Source organism: Lissotriton vulgaris, chromosome 11, assembly GCF_964263255.1.
Source record: "Lissotriton vulgaris chromosome 11, aLisVul1.2, whole genome shotgun sequence".
In the NCBI taxonomy this organism is placed as follows: Eukaryota; Metazoa; Chordata; class Amphibia; order Caudata; family Salamandridae; genus Lissotriton; species Lissotriton vulgaris.
Genome location: NC_141699.1, coordinates 758,568,709 through 758,584,434, shown reverse-complemented (window position 1 = coordinate 758,584,434; position 15,726 = coordinate 758,568,709). Strand labels below are relative to the sequence as shown.

General features: G+C 45.5%; 1 protein-coding gene across 2 annotated transcripts in view; it reads right to left on the bottom strand.

Moving 5' to 3' along the window:
* The window catches only part of LOC147683468 (ephrin type-A receptor 3-like), a 522,416-nt gene extending 513,133 nt beyond the window's left edge, over window positions 1-9,283 (bottom strand). Inside the window, exon 1 of one of the 2 annotated variants that reach the window (XM_086943881.1) lies at window positions 9,136-9,283. In XM_086943881.1, coding sequence (XP_086800007.1) covers window positions 9,136-9,226 — 91 coding nt within the window. In that variant the 5' untranslated portion in view covers window positions 9,227-9,283. The remainder of the gene's footprint in view (window positions 1-9,135) is intronic. The other variant, XM_086943880.1, reaches the window with a different exon arrangement.
* Window positions 9,284-15,726: the final 6,443 nt, after the last annotated feature.

Sequence of the window (15,726 nt, the reverse complement as noted above, 5' to 3'; positions counted from 1 at the left end):
ACCAGTCCCAGAACCAGCTCAGCACAACTGTGTGAATTTAGGCCCATCTTCCTGCTATACGAAACTAACATGGACGTACACGGGTATCTCGTGGGGCTTGAGTGAGAGAGCGCCCTTATACAATTTATATTTTTATATAAATATAGAATACGCATTATCGTTGGGGCCAGGAGTTTATGGCCTTTGTAAGTGGTCCTAACGACTGAGGTCTCAATATAGAAAAATAGGAGCTGAATATTTATATATATATATTTTTTTTCAACAACAAAGTCCATGTCGCGGAGGGTGCACTCATTAGCTGGTGCTGGCAGCAAGGCTGGACTTCTCCTTGAATATATATACATCACCAATTTCAAAATATCATGCAGCTCTCTCCAAGGGGTTTTCTTTTTCTTTATTTATCACTCCACCACCTACGCGTTTCAGCCACACAGGTCTTGGTCACGGTACATAGCACGGGAAAGCCCTTGGAGAGTGCTGCGTGATATTTTGAAATTGGTGATATATATATATATATATATATATATATATATATATATATATATATTCACTGAAAAAAACAGGTCACATGGACGTTATAGTTAGAAATTAGCATTTAAAAAACCTTAGAAATTCACTAAAATAAACACTGGTTTCAGGGACGTTATAGTTAGTTGGACATTTCACTCGTACAAAACCACAAAAATGTAGCCGTTATAGGTAGTTGAGGTAATTATAACTTGCGCACCCGCAATGCACTGCTGATGACATCACATATTACACCACTCATGACATGGTCAGTGACATCACTGATGACATCTCAAATGACATCACTGGTTACATCATCCATGTGATCATCTGATGCACCTCCTCATACCCTAATATAACCTTTTATACACCCACTCTAAAATACAGACTACCATTTTCGAAACCAAAGACACACCAATACCAGTTACTACATACCCACTCACTGACTCACAAATAAAAGGTATTTGACACGACCGTGTACAGCGTCTTAATTGTGGTGCGCTTTCATTTGGATGTATAGCAGTCTGTGCCAGGCCGCGAGACGCCCGGCTGAAGAGGAGCAGATCCTGCACGCCGATGATCACAGGCGTGCAAGGAACGGCGTGACTACTGTGGCAGGTTAACACAAGCGGGGGCCCAGCTTTGCCCTGTGAAGCTACCTACTATGGGAATAAGAAATTTACTGGGAGGAAAAGCGCAATGCCACCACGGTTTTAAAGATATTGGAACTCAAAGTACCAGAATGCAGTTGTCAGACACGCCTACTAGGCAGGACATTAAATCAAGCCGTCGCGAGTGCAGCGAAAAACTCCTGCAGCTGCTTTCTCCATTGTGACGCCAGTGACCAAGGGACAAGGAAGCCTGAAATATGTTTGGCAATAGACTCTAGCTGCAATGGTGAACCTTCTCCCTGCTATCCTGCCGAATAAAAGGTGTTCGACACGACCGTGTGCAGCATCTCAATTGTGGTGCCCTTTCATTTGGATGTATAGCGGTCTGTGCCAGGCTGCGAGATGCCCCCCTGGGGAGTAGCAGATCCTACATGCCGATGATCACAGGCGTGCAAGGAACGGCGTGACTACTGTGGCAGGTTAACACAAGCGGGGGCCCAGCTTTGCCCTGTGAAGCTACCTACTATAGGAATAATAAATTTACTGGGAGGAAAAGCACAATGTCACTATGGTTTTAAAGATATCGGAACTCAAAGTTCCAGAATGCAGTCGTCGTCAGACACACCTACTACAGCGGGACCTTAAATCGAGTAACATGTTTGGCAATAGACACTAGCTGCAATGGTGAACCTGTCTCCCTGCTATCTTGCCAAATAAAAGGTGTTTGACACGACTGTGTGCGCGTCTCAATTGTGGTGCGCAAATATATATATATATATATATATATATATATATATATATATATATATATATATATATATATATATATATATATATATAGAGAGAGAGAGAGAGAGAGAGAGAGAGAGAGAGAGAGAGAGAGAGAGAGAGAGAGAGAGAGAGAGAGAGAGAGAGAGAGAGAGAGAGAGAGAGAGAGAGAGAGAGAGAGAGAGAGAGAGAGAGAGAGAGAGAGATACGATTACCGCTCCAGGTGTTAGACTCCACCAAACAGAGAACACGGACACTTTGCCATTTGAATCACTGCTGACTGCACAAATTGTTTATTTCATATTTTCATCCACGCAGCAACAGGACGAGATGACGCGTTTCGGCCAGCAGGGTGGCCTTGCTCACATATATATATATATAAATAAAATATTCCAGGCTTTAACAGCCTTGGTATAAATATTCTGCAAATGTGAAAGCTAACAATCTCAAGTGTTCAATGTGTAATGTCACATAGTTGATAAACTTAAAAAAATTAAATATGTTTTATTAAGTTGCTCTGCAGGAACATGTTTCTTACTGTTATAGTGGGCCCTTGCACCTTTCAAAGGTAACTTGTACTCGCTGTCAAAATAAAACATATGTCTATTGTTAAAAGTTGGATCTGGTTCCATTCTAAGTCACTCTTCTGGTCAAGTGATGGTCTTCTATTACATCGACAGTCACTGCAATTCTATGTCCGTGTCTATGTTCATGTCAGGGTTTCCTGAAGTGAGATTATCACTTAGTATGGATTAAAATCTTCAGAGAGCTATGTTTCAATCTTGTACTGCATTCATGTTGAGATTAGGATTAGGAGAAAAGGTTGACCCCAACAAAAACCACATACCAGTGCACAAGTCCTAAAAAAAGAAGTGGGGGGACTAACCTAGTTAGGCAGTATGCAAGTGACATCACGGCACCCGACATCACCGCGCGTGACATCATGGCGTGCGACATCACAGCACACACCATCACACATGCCATCACAGGAATTATCATCTAGGAAAGTGGCATCACAAGCCACACCTTTACAGAAAGTGGCATCACAAGAAGGGACATTCTATCTAAAGCCCTCACTTATATGTTTAGCAGGTCTATCACGTGTACATTTGAGCGCATTCCGAGGCTTATAGCACTGTGAGTCATGGAAGATGCTATGTGAATTCTACACCTTGCAGTCCCCCAGTTTTATATAACACATCCTGTGCATTCCTTTACAAATGTATATGATTTATTGTACATGTAATATGTACGTTTTGATGTAAAGCGCTCCGACACCCTGTATTGGGATGAGTAGGGCTATACAAGAACAAATAGTGGTACTTAAAGTATTTCAACGCCTCCTCAGGGCAAGTAAGCTCTATATAAATGCAATTTGCTGTGTGTAAATACTGGGAAAGACCAACACATCTGACATTCTTAAAGTGCATGCATATCTCCTAAACAGGGGCTCAACAAAGTGAAAAGCTGCCTCTTTTAAGTATGTGTGAAGTGTTAACAAGATGTAAGCCTTTGTTTCCCCTCATTTTCATTTGCATTGTGTGAGGCTCCTGACTGCTGCCAGCCAGGAGACTTGAACAAAAGGAGGCCTGATGATCCCTAGCATTTGGCCTTTGTTGTGGGCCCAGCAGGAGTCAGAAATAAGAAAGCCCCGTCCCCGCCTGCACGTTGTTGCTTGTTGAAGATGGAAGGCAGACAACAAGCAGGCGCTGCTGAGTGTCCCAGTATTTGGAAATTACACCTCGATGAGTTCAGCACATTATTCAGTGGGGCCCAAATTCTTGGCAGGGGGGGCGGCGTATAACCTGTGAAAATAGTGGATAGACGCCATCCACCCCTGACTGGTGCCCTGCCACATACCACCTGAAACCAAACTATAAAGCCAACACGAGATACAAGAGCCACTCCAGGAAAACACCTACTCATAAGCCACACCTCTGGGCAGTTCTGACATTATCAATGAATATTTGATGGGGACGGGGGAGGGCGCACTGCCAGTAAGAGGTGCTTCCCGTTCTCCATGGTGCTCCAGTCAGCACCCTTTCCAAGGTGCCAAACTGCACTAGTCCTCCTTGTCCTGTTCAAATACCAGGAATTCTGAAGGGCCAAAAACGTGTTATGAGAACACTCTTCCACGACAAGTCCATATGTACAGAAGAACTTGAAATAATGGCATATTATTAGAGGTGCCACCTCGATCCATTTCATCAGAACACCAAGTTTCCGGTCCCGAGCGTCGATTTGACAGCATAAACGGATTTGGAATTTGTAGTCACAGGTTGCTTCCATTGAACCAATTGGATAAACACAGCTGATAATAATTTGTCGCAGAAAGGACCAGGACGGAAAAGTATGGTGCCCAGAAGAGATGGAGATGTGCGGAAGGGCTACATATTGGGAACACTGGGACTACCAAGCTCTAACAAAGTAAAGGGAAAATAAAAATGTTACTTGGGCAAGCATTTGGATCTGGTCTATCTACCTATGGAGACAGAAACTGTTGCCTTCTGTTACGAAGGGTATGGTGGCGACTCCAACGGTGACACCAAATATCGAAATTACTTGATGTATTTTTTACCGTGCAAGCCCCCCCCCCTCAATCCTGTCTATCCATGTTTTTCAGTATCCACTACATTGTCCTAGGGCTATGTTGTGAGGTTAATTTACCTACATTATTATTATTTCCACCATATGAGCTAAGTGTAAGTGGATTTACGAATTGTAATGATATACTTACCTTTCCATGTAGCAGTCGAACAGTGTAGTTTAGATATTACTGAAATGAGATATATCCCATGCAATATGTATGCCCCAGCGTTGGCGAAGATTAAGTAGCAGAAATTTGGTGACAAACTAAATATATTTATATATCACTATTTTTTAGTTTTTTTTTAGTTCGATGTGTCCAATTGGCGTGGCATTTTGCTTTCCTGCACTTTTCTAGCAACACAGGCTATATTTTACGGGTTTACAGGTGAGCAAAATGTACCGTACACCCAATCTCTGAGTCACTTGCATGAACAACACTTCAACAAGTGCAAATCATCTGCCAAGCAGGGGTGTAGCTATCATTAGTGCAGCAGGTGCAGTGGCACCAGAGCCCTCGGATGTGAGGGGCCGAATGCAACCCAATCACGGCTGCATTTACTGCCCAATGGGATGGAATGGACACCCATGTTCCTCTGCTTGCAATACGTCCTGTGGCACCATACACTACACTACGCGAACGCCGCATTAATTATTAAGCACCTCTGAACATTACAAAGAAAGGGAACATGGACTACAAAATAGGGACTTGGGTTAAAACTACATTCAAAGAATTGGCCAGATGGGATTTTAGGAAATATCCTAAAGGGAAGAAAAAAGTTTTTTTTATAAAAATACAAAAATTATCCACCATTCTAAGTGTTTCTATTTGTGTTTATATCGCATAGCAAATCCCAGAAACAACTGGAGCGTCTCGGAGCCTGAAAACAATTCATATCTGGGAAAATGCATAGTACAAAAGACAAACGCAATGTTAATTATCTATAGTGCAAATAATGACAAAATAACGGAGATAAAAACTGTAATGCAGGAAAACATAATGCCTGCCGTGAAAGGGGACAATTGTACGTGTTTCACCCTTTATCTTATTCCAGTCAGTGTGAGGCATTACAACCAGCCCACCAAACTCATGTTTAGTGCAATATATTAATGGACTGTTCAGTGCCTTTTCAATACCAATACACTATGGCAACTCAGTGGTGTTCTTGCATGTTCAGAATATTGCGTGACACAGGGGTCTCCAAACCGGTCCTGGAGGGCCGGATCCATTCCAGATTTTTTGGATATCCCCATTGAGATACATGTAGTAATTTTAAAAATCTGGCATGGATCCGGCCCTCCAGGACCGGTTTGGAGACCTTAGCATATTGTACCAAGATAGCATAAGGTGATATAATGAAACGTAAATCAGTATAATACTAGAGGACATCACAGATAACTTAATGTAACGTGTTTCTATTACAGCACAATGTAATGTAACATATCATGAGGTAGCATGTAACAAAAAAGAGAACGCCGTAACAGGCCATTCTTATTATCTCCTGTACTCAAGCTCTCACAATACTGTGGCCAAATCGTGCAAGAGAAATGCAAATGATGGCTTGAGTCGCAAACGTTTCTGCCATGACTTACTATTCGAACTCAAGAGCAGGGCCACAGGAATGATGTGAGTCTGCGGCTAAGGCGTTTTCCGCATAAATGTGGTTTTTGCCACATTGTCCACATAAACCATCATCTGCTGCATAATCTGCATATTTTAACAGGAAAATTGATTCTGACTCAAACGGAACAAAAGTTACTAAAAAACATGATTACACATGTTCCTACGCAGTGGAAGGCCCTTCGCAAAGTTTGATTGTTCATGTTTCGGTTGCTCATTGCTGTGTTTGGGTATTAAACTGGTCAATAAGGTGACATTTTTTCCTATGCAATGTTACCAGGCCTAAAAGCGATATAATAAGGGACACGAACACAAACATCCTGCATAACGCCACACAATTTGCCTTTTCTTACCACATATACTAGCCAACAATGCCAAATAACTTAGCCTTCTCATGCCTCATAATTCTATTGGCCCTGCTCAAGAGTAACTCAAGACTGCGTGACGAGTAAGTCATGGCAACTTACAAAAATATCTTTGTGAGTCTGGCCCCTGTACTTTGGGATGCTAACACACAAAAGTTCTTCCAATAAGAATAATAAGATAACTCATCGGGTTAAGCCACCTGCAGCAGGACTCCATTCATCACCTAATTAAATTCCCGTTAATTATACCACTTTAAGATACAAGAGGATCTTATTTAGACTCTGTCCGAAATAGAAATTTCCCCATTGATGGCAAAAATTATAAATCTCCAGGAGAATCCAGAGTTCTGACTTTTCAACACAATTGTATGGTGGAGGAAATTTCGATCTAGAATTAGCACTTCCTCCAGAAATCTACGGGTTTGCCGCTACTTCCCTACTCACTCAATCCGTATGTACATCCATTCATACGAAAAAACAAAGCAGCAGCTACAAAAGTACAGATAAAATGTAGGCTGGCACTCACGCTTTCTTAACAGGTTGGTAAATAAAAGCTTTACAGCCCAAGGTAACTAGAACCATGAGAAGGTAAAAAGATGGATGCCGCTATCCCTACCGCCCAAGCCCAGTCCTGTACCGTAAATAAGCGTTCAGCAATGATCCTAGACTTGCTGTTTGTGCATCAAGAGCCACCACCTTCCATGAAACTCTGAAATATGATATGCTTAGGTTTGACCTTCATTTCACCTTTATATTTAGTCAGAGGACCACCTTCCAGAGCTTTACATTTTATTGCATTGTAGATGCATTGTCATAGAGTTTCATACCCCTGAGGAGCACTCCAGTGCATTGGTGGATTGGCTACTCCACAAGCTAGGATTGGATGGAAAGGTTTCTGTTTTTACTGTGGCCTCTGTGGACACTGTCTTGGTTTTGTGCCTGATCGCCAGAGTGAGGTTTAAAGCCATCACATGTTGCTGTGTTTATGCAGCAAAGGCGATTGGGGGGGCAGAAGAGCGTGTTGCGATGTCTGTAGTTGGGAAGACGTGAATTGTGAGGGTAGCCCACACGAGAAGTGTATTCCAGCGGGTTTTAACGGAAGTTCAACTGGAACCAACACTTTAAAGCCAGAAGACTGCTCTTAAAGCTGGGTCTGGCTGATAGTCTTCTTATGAGCAGGTCTAGATGGACACCCCTTTCAACATCAGGACATGTTTCTCTTTCAAAGTCATCACTATCACTCCTCAAATCATATGTGGCAGAACCTCTGATGGGGGTCAGACAGGTTTCTCTTTCAAAGTCATCACTATCCCTCCCAAAAGTGGCAGAACATCTGATAGGGGTCAAAGGGCTATATGAACCTTAAGAGCCACGTGTCTCTGCTATGCCTTTTTTAAAAGGTGGTGGTGTGGGGGAACGGGCTGCATATAGCGCCCCTCCATACACTGTCATTCTCTGCAACACTAACACATCCTTTCATCCCCACGAGGTTCAATAAATCGGTTAATAGTGACACTTGTTATTTACAGCGCTTAGAAATAGCAAACACTATGATAAGGAGCAATATACGAAACACATGATCATTATTAATAAATGGTATATGATGTGTGCGCGCGTGCACATCCGCCGGTGCAGGTAGGATGTCACTGCACGTTCCTAGGAGCGCCTCTGAAAATATTCTTGCTCTTCCAAGCACCTGATCACAGAGCGCACGGTGAGACCGAGGCTCGGTGATGTGGAGAGGTTTGACCGGGCTAGGGATGAATCCCTGCTTGATTCCACAGTCCTAGCCTGCATCATCTCTCTCGGGCACAAAACATCTCTCCAAAGGTTTCTCCCCACTCGTAACGGACTTAGCAGACGGGGAAGTCTTCGGGTTCTCCTGAACATTGACAATACACTCCCAGCCTGTCACCCTGCCAGAGAAACATTTAATGGCTTCAAAATGCACGAGGGGAAGGGTTCACGACCCGTCCTATCACTCCCCCATCCCCGCACAGCGCTCTCATAGACAGGACTGTCAAACTCCCAGGTGCGGGTAGTCCAATCCCGGCACCTCCGCTTGCTCAGTGTGTGATCCTGGTCGGACCCTTTTCCCGTGGCTTTGGATGGATGGAGAGGTTTTTGCTTGTGAGCGCGGCAGGAGTTCCCAGAGCAGTTTGTGCTGGGGTGTCATGAACACTGGCCCCTGTCTGCCAGGGCACACGGACTGCAGCATCAGCAACGTGGGCAGGAGAAGCACAAGCCTCCCTGCCTCCTCGTGGGCTCGGTGATGCCCTTTACTACATGGTGGGCAGTTCGCGTGTTTTTAGCTAATATCTGTTTGTAGATCAACGCACTGCTGTGTAGCAAAGTATCCCGGAGCACAGCAGGCGAGGAATCGCAGGCAGGAGCCCTGGGGTGCCGGCACCCACCCCTCACACAACCGGGGCTTCAGCTGAACATCCACGAAACCCGCTCTGCTGTCTTATTCTACTGCAAGTTCAAGAACAGTGTCTAGAGGGGCGAGCCACAACTCTGCCTAGAGGCTGTGCCATCCATCCATCCACTCATCCTTTAATTCATTCATCCATCCATCACGCGACGAGTCATTTTAGAATGAGGCTTTGCCGCCACACCTCACACCCCGCCGGGCCCCTCCTCCTCCCCTCCCAGGTGAGCCGTGCCCTCACCCTACCTTCATTAGCAGGGTATGTCCGCAAGGGCCGAGCAGGCAGCACGCAGCACAGGGTGATGAGGAAAAGGGGATAAATCCACGGGAAAGCCATCTCCGGGCTCGGGGCGCGCAGCAGCCTGCTGCATCCCTGGCCAAAGTTACTAAGCTGTAGAGACAGAAGGGTAGGCGGGCAGAGAAGGGGCGGGGGGCGACGGGAGAAGGGGAGGACCCACGGGCTGGCTTTCAGCTGTCACTCAAGGCAGCTGGCTGCACCAAAGAGACCCTGGGAATACTGTGCCCTCGTAGCGCCTCCTCTAACCCTACCCCGCCCACCCCCTCCTATTTAAAGGCGCAGGCAGGCTTCCCTTTCAAGGCTTCTTCGTTCCCGCGCTCCTGTCACCCTTGCTCCATCCTCTCCCGGCTGCATGGCGTGTATCACTCTGCGCTCTTGTTTTTCCCGGTCCCCTCTAGCTGTCCATTACAACCTCCTTTATGTGCCCCTTTCCCATTCTCCTATTCCATCACTCAATTTTCTGACGTATTTATATTTTTGTTCTTGCCTTTCATCTCCTACCCGTCTTATCCCATTGTTAACATTTCCGCACCTCCGTCCGTCTGTCTATACGTCTCTGCTTTTTAGTACGTGCCCTTTTCCCTCTCAGTTTTTGTAAGCGAACTTGCTAACTGTCCTGTCATGTGCTGTTCTTTATAGTGTCTCTTACGCACACGGCGGTGCAGCGCCTCACGCGCATAAGCAGTGCTTGCAACGTAACATGCGCTCTCCTTTACTGTCACTTCCTCCTTCATTTCAGGCACACAATCCTGCTCTATTTGTATTTCATTCTTTCTCCTATCTATTTCCTCGTTTGACTCTCTGCCCTCCATCTCTTTAGCATCTGCATCGCCCTTGATGGCTCATGTTTGCCACCTGTCCACTGCTTCCCTTGATTCTCTTCCTCCACCTTGTTTCTCGGCACCCGTCTTTTTTTTTTCTTTTCTCTGTTGGCTATGCTTCTTCCCGCCATTCTTCTTAAGCTTTTTCGTTCCTAGTTTTAGTCCCCGGCTTTGCCTTTCTTCCTGCCCCTCTCTCCGTCTCTCCCTCTCTTCTCACGCCATCTCTCCCTCCTGAGCTCTTCTCCTGCTTCACTTCCCCTCTTCCGCTCCCTTCTTTAAGTCTGTCAATCGCCCCCTTTCTGACTAATTTTCGTGTTCATTCTTTCCCCTTCCGTCGACCCTCTCGCTGTTTGTCTTTTCGGCCCTCTTCTCCCCTTACCCATACTTTTGAGATTTCTCATCTTTCCACCTTTAACACATGCGTTGTTTCTGCCTTCCGTTAGCCCTCTCCTGCCTTCACTTCTGGTTCATTCTGTGTAAATATCCATCATTGTCACATCAGATATATCTCTATATATATAGAATATAATTATTTCCCTCTCCTTACTTATTTCTATTTTTACACTCCTTGCTTTATTCTATCTCGCTCTTTCTGTTCATGTCCTCACATTAGCGCCCCTTTAGCCTCTCTCCCCTCCACTTTTCCCAATTCACCATCCCCAGCTCGCCCCACTTCACCCGTCTTCTACTCTTTCTAAATCCATTTCTGTTCCAGCCCCCCCCCACCCCACACGCCATTCCCTCTCTCTCGCTACCTCCTCTCTATTCCAGACCCATCCCTTCTCACCACTATCTGCCCTTTGTCTTACACATTCCCCCTTTTCTCTTAATTTCTACTTTTCTTCCCGCAACCCTCCGTTGCCTCCTTTCCCCCTGTAATTCTTTTCAAAAGATGCCTGGTTTTCTTCTCGCCTCTCTCTCCTTCACTCCACCCGGACTCTATTCCCTCACTCAGCTCCTCTCCTCGTTCATTTTATCCAGCTCAGTGTCCTTCCCCGCCTCCCCCGACCCTTCCCTCATTCCTTTCCCCCCTCAGCCCAATGTTCTTCTCTCATCCCCTCTCTCCCGTGCTTCTCCCACAGGCACAGGAGAGGAAGCGCGCGGCGCGAGCGCCTGCATCCTCTTAAAGAGACAGGCGCTCGCGCTCCTACTCGGGAAAAGAGCAAGACTTGACGAGTCGGGAGGAAAGAGAACAACCTCACACGTCTTGGGAGAGGGAGTGGTTATCGGGTAATCCTCATTTCGGGGAGGTGTCGCACTGCGCGTTTCCATTCTTTTGAGTGAGGGGGTACTGGAGATAGCGTGCAACACTGTGCTGTCTTATAGCCTTGCTATTAAAGGCGGCCATTTCAGACGAGGCTCTACCTGGCCAGTCCTCACTGAGTCTGAACAGAAAAGGAGCCCTGGGTGAAAGGGGTTCAGAGTGAGCCACGAATACCACAGCCCACCACTGCTGAAGCTGTGTTTGCTGGGGTTGTGAAGGTTCAGACTAGGGCACTATTTGGGCCGTTCCAGACCAGTGTCTTTACAGTTCTCGTCTTTGTTCTGCCTTTTCTCACCTGTCCCTCACTCCGCCACTGCTGATGGGCGAGTACCGCAGGGTTCCCGCCTCCTCCCCTGTGGGGATGGGGCTCTGTGCGCATCACCGAGCATCTGCTGATGGCGTTTATTCATCCGGCGCAGGGGAATTAAACACAACACAACCTCCCCCGTCTCACTTTCCTCACTGCCCTCCCCTTCCCACCTCCCTTCTCACCAGGACTGCTTCTGCGTCCTCCCTTTCCTTCTGGTCTGCTTTCTGCATGCTTCATCTTTGCTTCCCTAACACCTCTTCTTGTCTTACTTATTTCTCCCATATCCCCAGCACTTCCCGCTCTTTATTTCTTTACGTTTGTCTTACATGTTTCTTTCGACACACGCAAGAATAGCGTTCTTCTTATGCTTTCCTCGCGTTTTATTTCAGTTTTGAAATTTCTATACCATCATATCAATTAATCCATCCCTCCCTCCTTTCCTTCCTTCCTGCCTCCCTCCCTCCCTTCCTTCCTTCCTTCCTTCCTTCCTTCCTTCCTTCCTTCCTTCCTTCCTTCCTTCCTTCCTTCCTTCCTTCCTTCCTTCCTTCCTTCCTTCCTTCCTTCCTTCCTTCCTTCCCTCCCTCCCTCCCTCCCTCCCTCCCTCCCTCCCTCCCTTCTTTCTTCTTCCTTCCTTCCTTCCTCCCTTTATCCTTCCTCCCCTTTACCCCATCTTATTGTTGGGGAATAGCCAGTTTCCATTTCATTCAATTGAAATGAGCAGTAATGTTTTAACATTCAAGACAAAAATAGAGAAATTGTTTGACAAACATACATTTGTATAATCAGTAGATGCTGAAAGGCTGAGCTTGAAGCAAGACAGGTGATACTTTATTTCCTACTCAACACCCTGAAATCTCCTAGTAGCAGAGTATCGATGGCCAAAGGAGAACAGAGCCTCACTATTTTAATGTAGTTTAAAAGACAAATGTAACAATTTTTGGCTCAGCAGGTTGATCATCCAGAGTCCTGCAAGGAACTCATGGATTTAGTATTCAAACGAAATCATTACTAGGCGGGAAGACATGGTGATCAGACTAAGCCTAAAAATAGGTGGTGTTGTTACAGAAAAGAAAACAGAAGTTTCTAAGACATCAGATGAAAGTGAACCAATGCACATAGGTGGTCTCGGGTACCTTTAACTTAAGAGGAAGGTCAATGCTGTGGAAATGAAATCTGTTTTTATTCTCCTTAGAACATAGTCATTTCTAAGAGGATTACCCAAGTTAGCCCAATAGTTAGGGATATACAAAAAGTGGTCATGGGTCAGACAGTCCTTTAAAATCTCTTTGTTTAGTCCAATTCCCTTCCTGAGCCAGGGTTTTATCCTCAAAGAAAGGAGACGATAAGCCAGAATGTCAAAGAAGTAAGCTTTTAGACCTGGTACCGTTGGCGTGAGTCTCCCTTCCATTTTTTCTGTTGTTGCCTCTGTTTTTGATATGTTTTAGCTGGTTAGATGCTTTGGACACTGTGCCACTGCTATTCAGTGCCACAATGCAAGTGTCCCCTATTGTAAATTGTTGCAATGGATTAGTGACTCCATGATTGGCTTATTTGATTTACTTGTCAGACCCTAGTACAGTGCACCATCTGTACCCAGGGTCTGTAGAACAAATGCTGCTAGTGAACTTGCAGCACTGATTGTGCAACCCACAGAAGCAACTTGTAAAGTGTGTCTCGGGCCTGCCATTGCAGGGCCTGTGTGCATTCTAGTACTGCCATGTCGACTTGGTAAGTGCACCCACTTGCCAGTCCCTAAACCTTCCCTTTTCTACAGGTTAGCCACCCGTAAGGTAGGCCCTAGGGTACGGTGCATTGTATGTGAAAGGTAGGACATGCCCTGATGTGTGTAGCATGTCCTGATAGCGAATTACAGCAAATTTCGTTTTTCACTATTGCAATGCTACCTGTCCCCATTGGCCAGAATGGGCAGTTTGATTATAACATCTTACAATCCTAACTGACCCAGGGAACATGGTAGAACAACAAATTTAGTATGCCTAAACTCAGAATGATAACGTACATCTTTTAGTGAAGTTGTTTTTTAACATTCTGTGTTTGAAAATACTACTTTTGGAAAGTAGCATTTTTTTTTGCCTAAACCACCCAGCCTCTCTCTGCTAGGTTGTGTATTGAATGTCTGGTTTGTGAGTGACAGGAGCTGAGGGGGCTCCAGGAGGCAGAGCGAGTCAGCACTAGGCTGAATAGCCCTATCTGCATTGGGAGTGGTAGGAGGAGTAGCACCTGGGCCTGAATAGGGCTGTGCCTGCTTCCACAATGCTGTCTCCACCTCCCATGGTGCGTCTGATGACCCTGGCCCACACCGAAAAAGGAAGAAGTTGTGCAATGGCAGAATGCTCCCAGAACTGGGTTGGACTAGGTACAGACGCTCTCTGCCTTTAGAAACATAGGATTAGTGTGTATAAAAAGGGGGACCCAGACCCCAGAACTTTAGATCACTTCCGGACATCAAGACGGACCATTTGACAAGGAGAAGAACCAGAGAATCTGCAGGAGTTTTTGACTTTCCCTATACCAGTGTGTTGCTTTCTGGGGTTGGCCTGCAGTGGTTTCTTTATTGCCAAGGAAAGGAGAAAGACTTTTATTTGCAACTTTCATCATCTTGTAGAAGAATCTCCAAGGGCTTGAACGGTGCTTGCCTCCTACTGAAGTCTCAGCAAAACAAGACTTCACCACCAGCTCCCCTCTGAATTTCCTTGCTGGGAATTCTGTCTGCAGAAGCCCGCGGGTTGTTGGGAGCTGGAAGAGCGACACAATGAAAAGAAGCGTGTCGAATCCACAGCTGTTGCTGTCGCATCATCGGAGAAGCATGTCCCCACCACAAGGGTTTCCGTTGCATCACCGGAGAAGAGCATCTTTGTCCCAGCTGTTTGCCGGCGCATCACCGGAGAAGCATGTCACAGGGCCTGTTGCAGCTCCAAAGTTACAGAGTCGCCACACAGCCGTCGGGCATGCACACATCGTCTAAACGTCGTTGCATCGCATCAAGGAAGCCATCTTGTCGCAACGCAACCGGGATACACCATGAGATCGTCACATCACCTCCTCTCCGGTGAGGAACAGACGCATTGCCTACTTTGCGCAAGCACTGAGGAACAGACGCATTGCCCCCCCCGAAGCAAGGAACTGACGCATCGTTCCCCCTGCGAACCTTTTGTTTATCTTGTGTGACGCATCCTAAGGTACTTTGTGAGAAAAGTGTAGCATTTAACATCTAATGTGAACTGAGTTATGTCTACCATCTTAAAGTCAATTTCTTAATACTGTATTGTGGATTTTTGTTGTTTGGGTCTTGTGTAAAGTCTATATAAAGAATACTTATTTTTATAAAACCTGTGCTGTGCCCATCTGTAGTGTTTTCACTGTATTACTATATGTGTTCACAAATGCTTTACACACTGCCTCTAAGATAAGCCTTCCTGCTCGTGCCAAGATACCATAGGGTTGAGCAGGGGTTATTTAGGAGTGTAGCCCCCTTACTCTGAATAGAAGTAAGGGTCCCTATTTGGACAAAGTTGCAAGCCTTTGCCAACTAGAGACCTCCAGTCCTAACATTGGTGGTCAGCAGTGAGGATTTGGACTTGCATTTGTGACTCATATACAGTGATTGGTGTACACTACTAGTGAGTGCGGACCAAACGCAACCACATACATTTTTGGTAGATTTTTTGTTTCTTGGAACTGTTATTTTTGCTAAAGACTGCCAGTTCTTATTGCCATGAGTAAAGCAGCAGCCAACGATCCAACTAGAGACCCCCAGTTCTAACATAAGCAATACCCAATAATTTCTGTACAGCAAAGGTAGAAGTACACTGCGCGCACACATTAAAGCTGTCTCAAAAAGTTGTTTTCCACAGTTTGCAATTCTTTATGAGTAGTGTAGCCACAGATCTCATCCCTATACATTATCTTGGAGATACAATTGGCCATGTATATCTGTAAAATGGCCACAATGGGTCAATTACCCACTAGAGAAGCAAAGTTAGAAACAGAAGCAATGGCCCTCACAACGTCACCCTTCTTTCTAAGAATTAGAGATCGCCAATTCAAAGCAGGGAAGATCATAAAAGTACATTAAAAAAACATATCAAGTCCCAATACAATCACAAACATTGCACTCCGAGTT